The following is a 9,217-nucleotide window of genomic DNA, read 5'->3' as shown; positions in this document are numbered from 1 at the left end:
TGGCGGGTTGCAGACAGTGTGGCTCCTGCTTCCTGTGTCTCCAACCCAGCTGCCAGCGAGACTATAGTGGTATGACTGACTACCCTACCTATGGCTCTGTGGGTGTTCCTTTTTCGCCTCACCATGTCCTGCGTTCTTATGTGGGGAGCGGGAGCAGAGACCCTGCAGGCCACCCCGCACAACAAATGGCGCACGAGCAGGGTACGGTGCCGGCCAAAGCTCTCCGAAGGGCAGTGGAGCAGTTTGTGCCTGTGAACCCTCAGTCTCAGGAAGACCAGGAGGAGCAGCTGCTGAAGAGCTGGACCCCCGTGGAGGGGTGGGAAGACGTGGACGGTTCCCCAACCAGCAGAGGCCCGAGAAAGCGAAGGTCGTTGCTGCCCTGTGGGCTGGGAAGTGCTTGCTGAGGCAGCCTGGATGCAGGACTTGTAGTCCCAGGAGGAAACACTTGCTGAGTCCTCCTTGGGAGATGAGGGTGAGGTCAAGGCCGTCCCTCACCCCCAGGACAGCCCTGGCGAATGACTATGGACTATGGGGAATGGGCTCCATCCCTAATTTAATGGACCGCTTGACTGTTTGCTTGGGAACATACCATTGTGTAGTGGAATTGGCGGATGTTTGCTTTTGTGTCTCGACCAGCCGCCATGGAGAATATGTGAGAAAGACTGGCTGTGCCCAGGAAGACTGGCTGTGCCCAGAGAGAGTGGCAGTGCCCTGAGAGCCCTGGCTGTGCCCAGGAAGACTGGCTGTGCCCAGAGAGAGTGGCAGTGCCCTGAGAGGCCCTGGCTGTGCCCGGGGAGACTGGTGGTACCCTAAGAAGCCCAGGAAGTCTGGCTGTGCCCAGAAGAACTGGTGGTGCCCTAAGAAACCCTGGCTGTGCCCAGAGAGCCTGGCTGTGTCCAGGAAATAGCATTCACCTCAAGGCTCCTCACACAGGGCCCCTCGCGGAAAACGCTTGTTGCATAGATTGTGAGGTGAGAGCCTGTAGGCGTGGAGTGTGGGGACAGAGCCCCAGAGAGCAGTTTCCAGGCTCTCGGCCTCACATAGAAAGGTGCTGGCTCAGGTAGTAAATGGCCATCGACTGTGATCAAATGGCCATCAGCTGTGGCTAGTTGGCCGTCAGCTGTAACCAGTGAGCCATTGGCCACTAACATAACTGCTGTGGCTACGCTAGCAGCAAATAGGGGCTAGCAAGAAGATGGTGGCTGGCAAGTGTGGATTGCAGTTAGCAGGGCGGATTGTGGGTTGCAGATTGCAGAGAAGCGGACAGCAGGTTGCAGACAGTGTGGCTCCTGCTTCCTGTGTGTCCAACCCAGCCGCCAGCAAGAATATAGTGGTATGGCTCCCCTACCTATGGCTCCATGGGTGTTCCTTTTTCGCCTCACCATGTCCTGCGTTCTTATGTGGGGAGCGGGAGCAGAGAGCCTGCAGGCCGCCCCGCGTGACACCCATCTACATGGGTAAATGATCCCTCATCTTTTGAATCATTTTCACCTCCACTCCACTTCACCAACCTATTCTTATGATCCACTGTATTCTCAGAAGATGACCTCACGTCTTATTCCAGTATGCAAACCCAAGCCATCAGGTGATAACTTTCATTTTCCTGCCCTCACCCCACCCTACCACAGAGCTGTGTCCCTACACGTCCTAACCTCCTTTCTTTTTATCTTGCTGGAGTAGACATAGCTTCCCCCATTCAAGGGTACTACATCTGCTTATGCTTTGGAACCCACTGTCTCCCACCTCCTTGGGGATCTTTCTTTATCAGTTATCCCCTCTCTCATCTGTATCTTCAACCACTCTTACCCTTTCTACTGGCTGCTTCCCATTAGCGTTTAGTATGCTCAAATTTCTCCCATTAAAAAAAGAAACAAAACTCTCCTTCAACTCTGTTCCCAATTGGTTCTCACCTTATTTTTTCCCTTCCATTATCACAGAAGCTCTTCAATAGAGTAGTCTACACTCGCTGTCACCATTTCCTCACCCCCGCCATTCAAAACTCAGGCCCACCTCTACCCCCCAGTCTGGCTTTTCTGACCCCAGAACATGACTGTTACTGCTCTTGGTAAGGAAGCCAATGACATCTTGATTGCCAAATCCAACTATCAGTTTTTAGTCTTTATTTTACTGGGCCTTTGTCTGCTGCATTTAACATAATTGATCGCTCTCACTCCACTTCTGTCCTCATGCCTCTCTTGAGAGCGCCTACTCTTTGGCTTTGGTGGTGCTGCTCCTCTCCTGGTTCTCCTCCTTCCTCTCTGGTTACTTACTCCTTCTTGTGCTCCTTTGTGGACTCTTCCTCTGCCACCCCTTAAATGCTGGTCATTCCCAGGATTTTTCTCCTTTTATACCTTTTCCCTAGATCATCTCATCTATCCCCATGATTTTATCTTGTGCTGTTGACTCCCTAATCTATATCTGTAGCCCCAGACCTCTCTTGTGAGTTTCAAACCTGAATACTCAATTGCAACGAAACATATGGGACACGGTGTATTTCACAGGTACTTCAAAAACAAACTCAGTATGTCACAAATTCATCTGCCTGACTCTTATCTGCCACTCCTCCTTTATACACCCCACTATCTCCATTTTAGTGACTCAGACCTCTGTCTACACAGTTGTCTAGGCCTGAAACATGGGAGTCATCTTAGACTCTCATTTGACATCTGTGTATCTTATTGTGTGCTTACAAACCCAAAGTTTAGTGTCCTTCTGTCACTTCGTATTTGATCCCTTTTACCCTCCAGATTGGTTAAAGGCTCTCTTGCCTTAGTGTTATTGGCATATTTCATATGTATTTATATGTCTTATTCTGAGTCACCAAATTACAGAATTGAAATAATTTGTCTAATACCTCCTGTATATTGAACACCTACAGTGTGTTCAGCACTGTGCTAGATGTTTTTCCATATGACACTGTCATAGCATATGCTGCAAGGTAGGTATTTTGATCGGTGGTTTACAGATGAGGGCACTGAAATCAGTATGGTTAAGTGCTTTGCCCAGGGTCACATTTTAAGTGGTGAAACTGAGATTTGAACTGAGGTCTTTTGACTTCAAAATTCATGCTTGATTCCTAACACTACCCTGGTTAAAAGGGGCCTCTCCACTGTTTCACTACCGGGCAAGGGGTACCTCAACGTTGGTTTGAACCCCATAGTGCCTAACGCTCATTGCTCTATTGTAGGCAGCCTATTCTGGCTTTGGACTGCTCTGACTTTTTCAGAAGCTCTTGTTTGTAGTAAGCCAAAATTATAAATGAGCCGAACAAGGCACAGCCAAGAATAGAGCCTTTGGCTCACTGCTAGAATTTCCCTTCTAGTCTGACACCAAACCATTTGTTTGTTCAACTAGTTACAGACTCATCTCAACAAACAGCTGAAGCACACAGCCTATATTTTGCCATCTCGTCTACAATGAAATTATAGGAAACTTTGTACAACGCCTGGGTGAAATGAAAACGACTATAGCTATCACATTCCCTGATCTGCCAATCTAGTAACCAGATTCAAAAAAAAAAAAAAAAAAAAAGAGAAATGAAATCTGGGAAAGATATTTATTTTTTAATGGGGCAATTTGTCAATGACTCAAAGTAATGGGTTTCCAGTGGCAGACTTTCAGAACTCATCGACAAGCTGTCAGAAAGATGCTTTGTGGACAGTGGGCTTCCCACTGCTCTTCAAATGACATCTAAATAGGCAGGGGTCCCCATTTTCATTGCTTTGAATTGTATAGCACTGTCGTTCACACCTGGTTTTATTTAGGCTTCCATTTCAGTTTTCTATGCTTTTAGTTTTCTTTGACTATATTCTGCCCCTGCACGTGTTTTCTCTGTCTGGTTCATTCCCTAAATTTCTACATCCTCCCCCATCACACGCACACACACACACACACACACACCCTCACCCTCCTGATCCTTTGATAATCAGTGCATGCAGCCTCTCCTTTGGAAGCCTTCTCTGATGTCCCCAAGCTGAATAATTGCTTCTCCTCATAGGTGATGTAGTAGAAAGTGCACATGGTGTCTATCATGAAGTAGATCCCAAGAAAATGTTAGTCCCCTTCTCCCTTTCCTCCATGTATATCGCTAAAGTAGTATTGATCACAGTGTATTATGTTTCTTATTTAGTTGTCTGGCTTAATCACCCAATTCTGAACTTGTGTGTTCGTTCATTCAACAGATATTTATTACATGTCTACGGTGTGCACAAATCATTGTTCATGCTAGGTGCTGGGAATACAATGATTTCTGAAAATTGTACTTTCACTGTGTTTTTTTCATTGATGTATTACTCATAGCACCTAGCTTAGTGACAAATAAAGAGTGCTCATTAAATGTTTGTTAAATGAAGGCATTTCTTCATCAGAGTTTCTTCAAGTGTGGTCCTTGGACAACTTGCATCTGGATCACGGAGGGGTGCAGGTTAAACATTTAATGTCCGTTCCTGGGTCTTGCTCTAGATCTACTGAGTCAGAATCTCTTAAGTGTGGGCTGCAAGAATCTTCATTTCATCGTGTTGTGCAGGTTTTTCTTTCACACTAAAATTTGGGTATAATTACAAAATAGGAGAGGTGGGGGGAACTAATGCCTATTTTTGAAAAGTATAGCTAATGGGGTCATTTTAATGCCTCTGACCCCAGTAGGAAAGTTTAGTAAGGGGGGGAAGGGCATTCATTTAAATTCCCTAGGAAGATTTTTTTTAAAATGGACTTGGAATGTCCAAATAATTAAATAAAAGTCCTTCTAAAGTCTAAGATGACAAGTGGAGTTATTGCTAATAAAATCTAATCTTAATTTAGGTCAAATTTATGATGCCAGAGAGTTTTCATTTTTATAGAGCTGCTTGTATACTTTGATAGTATATATAGATTCTCTGTCTAACCTAACAATATATTCATTCCCATATGACAGACTTGAATCACGAATGTATTATTTTAAATTTTAAATTATGAAAGTATGTCACAACTGGATTTCTACTTGACCATGCCTATAGATGTGACTTACCTGACGTCTAGTCCTTGACCAGGAATGATAGCAATGCTCATTCTCCATGAAAATTGTACTGTTTTATGCCATATTTTCCAAGAGCACATTGTTATTAAATGTATTCTTTGGTAATAGATTAGGTATGGAAGATCTGAGTCCACCAAAGACAGCATAACTTCCCTTTCAGGAAAAGTTGCAAACATTTTATGACCATGTTCCTGGGACCTGGAACTTTCCATTTTGGGTTTGCCTTGACATGCTCCTCCTGGTCAAGAGCTGAGGTGTCTATGCATCTGGGCACAAACTTCTTAAATATCCACAGGTTTGTGTTTCTGCTTCTGCCTTCATAACTTTATTGTTTTTTAAAATTTAATTTAGGGTTTTACTGGTGTCACTGCTGCCAAGCTGGATCACAACCTGCTGCCCTCACGGCGCCTGCTGAGCACCACATCCGACAACCTGAAGATTTTGTGCAGGTTCCTACCTGAAGCTGAGCGAGTACCAGGACCACAAGTTCAGTGGTGATAATGAAGAGCCTGAAAATTTACTGAAGGAAAGCTGCATGCTCTATGTGGGGAATCTTTCCTTTTATACAACCGAAGAGCAAATATTTGAGCTCTTTAGTAGATGTGGTGAATGTCAGGAATGTTTTTATGGGCTTGGATAAAATAAAGAAAAAGGCATGTGGTTTCTGTTTTGTGGAATACTATAACAGAGCTCATGCTGAAAATGCCATGTGGTTCCTAAATGGGACCTTCTTAGATGATCGTATCATCTGCACAGATTGGGATCTAAGCTTTAGAGAGGGCAGACAGTATGACCGTGGCCAGCCTGGGGGTCGGCCGGGTAAGAGAGGAGTCTGGTGAGAACTTTGATGCTGGTAGAGGAGGTTCTGGACAACAAGCTCAGGCCTGTCATAAGACAGGAACCTGCCAGTGAAAAACCTGCTGCACTAGCCCCTCAAAAAGCCTTTGAAAGAACAACTCCAGGTGAGCAAATAGCCCATCTCATAACAAGTTTATTTACTTTATGTGCTGAGCAGAAACCCTTTTGATGTATTTTTCCTCTCTGCAAAGTTATTAAATGGCATCAACACAAATATTCTTTTATTCTTCTCTTAATTTTGAAGGTGGCTGTCAGATTACCAGTTTGACAATCAGGTGGTCAAAAGTGAAGTTTTCTTCAGGAATAAATTAGGTATGTAGGATCTGAGTCAACCAAAACATGATTTCACTTTCAGAAATACTTCAGTTGGGCTTTATGACCTTGTTCCCAGGACCCCCAAATTATCAATGTTTAGAGCTTGCATAAAGTCAGATAAATGGAAAATTTAAAAAATTATCAAAGGAATACAAGCACATTATCTAAGAACATTAAAAAAAAATCAGAAGAGTTTATAATGAAAGCAAAACTCCTCCTGTTGCAGCTCTTCCTACCCTAGACTTATTCCCTGGGCAATAACGTTTCATTTTTTTTCTTTTTAGCAGTTTTCTGTTCATTTGTTTGTTTCTTTCTTTCCTGGTAGTTTCCTCCATATTTCTAAATAACATGATGCTTGTAGTATTTATTTTCATTTTAAACATCATCTATTGATTTCCTGTTTTCATAAATAAGGATTTAGCTCACTTGTACCCTTACGTGCATGTCTCTCCATCCTCTCAATATAGTTTACAACACTTTACTTTTTCTATTGGTATATGACATAGGTTAGGTTATGCTGTGGTAACAAACACCCCAAGAAGTCTCAGTGGCTTAACATCACTAAAGTGTGTTCTTCACAGTACATTTCCATTGCTGATTCCCTGGGGGCTCTTCTCCATGCCATGACCATCCTCCTTCTGGGGCCCAGATGGCAGAGCCCAGATTTACACTGTCATTAGTGTAAATCAGTTATAGTAATTCTCTCCCTCTTGCTAGTGATGGTTTAGGAATCATGGCTTAAGCCAATCAAAGGTTGACAATCCCGTGATGGTAGTTAATAATAAGTTCAGGGTGTACAATGGCCAATGAGGACGCAGCAAGACTGAAATGAAGTATTTTTAGTTTATCCTTGAAGGAGAGGTTGTTTCTCTCCTTCTACTGGATGTCACTAAGTGTGTGTGTGTATATATATATATATACACACGTATATGTAGGTGTGTGTGTGTATGTATATATATGTGTGTGTGTATGTATATATATATATACACATATCTATAGATATGTGTGTATATATATATATATATATATATATATATATATATATATAGTGATTGCTACAAGCTGTCTCTTAGAGCCACAGGAGAAACCAGCCCTAGGATGAATTGGACACTTTAGATCGTCAAAAAAGAGTCTGAAGAAACTGTGTCAACTGTGTCTTTCACGAAATTATCCCATGGCTGAATCAACTAACTTTGCAGCACACAGTATGCCTGGATGTCCTATTGCGTGAGATAATACAGTATTTCATTGCGTAAGCCAGTTTGTTAACATCAGCTGAAAGCACTCTGATACCAAATATAATACTTTTTCTTAATTTCATCCTTGGATAAAGGATTTAAATTGCTCCTTTGTGAACCCAAGCATATATCCCCCGGGTCATGATTTTTCATCTGGAAAGTTAGATAATATCATCTTTTTACTCCTGACTCTTTCATCCTGTGATCTGAGGTCATCCTCTCTGCTCAGTAAGATTCTTTCCTGACAAGGGGAGGAAAGGGAATGTCAATTTTTATGCAGTGACTATTATGTGCTGGGCACTTTGCTAGAGGCTTTAAAACACAATCTCATTTATTCTTAACAACAATTCTGTGCCCATTACCTAGGTGAGGAAACTGAGGATAGGATAGGAAAGGTCACCAACTAGTAAGTGGCACAGCTGGGGGTCAAATCAAGGGAGTGTACATCAAAGTTGGTGCCCTTAATCACTTTTCTCTTTCCCTTATCTTCAGTCAGGCCACTAGGTCCAAATTTCTCTATGAGTTTCCTTTTTCTCAGGAAATTATCCCACTGACTACCTCACATCTGAGCTCTCTATCCCCAAACCAAGTGTTTCTCAAGTGTGTTCTCCTTTCTGCCTTGACATTCACGATCACTCAGGCTCTATATCTAATGTAACCCAGTCATACTTATCTTTACTCTTTACTCTTTGGGAGAAAGAAGAGCATCTGACTTGTGATTCTGGCCAATTTAGCTTACTCTACATACAGCAGTGGAGTTTGCTAATTTTTCAGCATCTCCCCTTTGTAACTTCCCTAAAATAGAAAAAAGAGATTTAAAATCGTGGGGTTAAACATACTTTTATCACAGGATGTTTCTGGAGGAGTACCTTGGAGTATCTCTCAGCCACTCTTTCTTTGATGAGGCTGATCTGTAGGGAAAACAAGGAAATGGGAGTACAATTTTGGATTTCTTGAGATTTTAGCAAAGCATTAAACAAGGTCTTTCCTAGAACCCTTAGTTTACTGACCTTGCAGTGCCGTTTAATAGTGCTGCTCTTTTCTTTCTTTTTTGGATTCCACGGAACCACGCTTTCCTGGCTCCCTTTGCACCTCTATGACTATTTTTACTCTGCCCTTCATGTGATCCTCCTCCTCTATCGATGTGTGGTTGACCAGGATTCCATTCTGAGTCCTTGGTTCTTCCCACTTTTCAAATTCTTCCACAGGGTTTCATCCATTCTCATTGTCTCCATTTTTACCTTTGCTCTGATGACACCCAAATCTATTTTTCCAGGCCAGAAACTTTATCCCAAACCTAAAAAATCCCACAGGTACTTCAAATTTAACACATCCAAAAACAAACTCATTATCTCCTCCCCAGACTTGTTCTTATATTCCCTGTCTCAGATGATGGCATCCCCCCCCCCGTCACCACCACACCAGAAACCTGCAAGTCATTTTTGCCTCTTACTTCCCTCATAGCTAAACACTGACCCAATCTTGACGATTTTACTTCTCAAATATTTCTCAACTCATGACATACCTCGTAGCTGTAACTAACTCATAGCTGGCTTCTCTGCCTCCAGTTTTGACCCTATCCAATTCTCCACACAGCCACCAGAACTAGCTTTTTAAAGTGCAAGTATGATCATTTAACAACACATTGCTTACAAGAGTTCAAGCTATGTCAGGACCATACAGATCTCCTCAAACTTGCCAGCTTCATTTCCCAGCTTCACATCTCACTCACAGCCCTAATGTTTCAGCAATACCAAGCTGCTTGCAGCCTTGCATTTCTCCAAATGCTTCT

At 42.9% G+C, this 9,217-nt stretch overlaps 1 protein-coding gene across 1 annotated transcript; it reads left to right on the top strand.

Annotated features, from left to right (window-relative positions):
• Nucleotides 1-2,046: 2,046 nt before the first annotated feature.
• On the top strand, nt 2,047-5,926 carry NCBP2L (nuclear cap binding protein subunit 2 like). The gene is given in 4 exon segments (XM_033132540.1): nt 2,047-2,065; nt 5,464-5,624; nt 5,626-5,826; nt 5,828-5,926. Coding segments are annotated over 4 exon segments (480 nt in total).
• The last annotated feature ends 3,291 nt before the right edge of the window (nt 5,927-9,217 follow it).

This window comes from Rhinolophus ferrumequinum, chromosome X (genome assembly GCF_004115265.2).
Source record: "Rhinolophus ferrumequinum isolate MPI-CBG mRhiFer1 chromosome X, mRhiFer1_v1.p, whole genome shotgun sequence".
NCBI classification, from domain to species: Eukaryota; Metazoa; Chordata; class Mammalia; order Chiroptera; family Rhinolophidae; genus Rhinolophus; species Rhinolophus ferrumequinum.
Note: the sequence above shows the minus strand (reverse complement) of the source record. Positions and strands in the feature narration are given on the sequence as shown.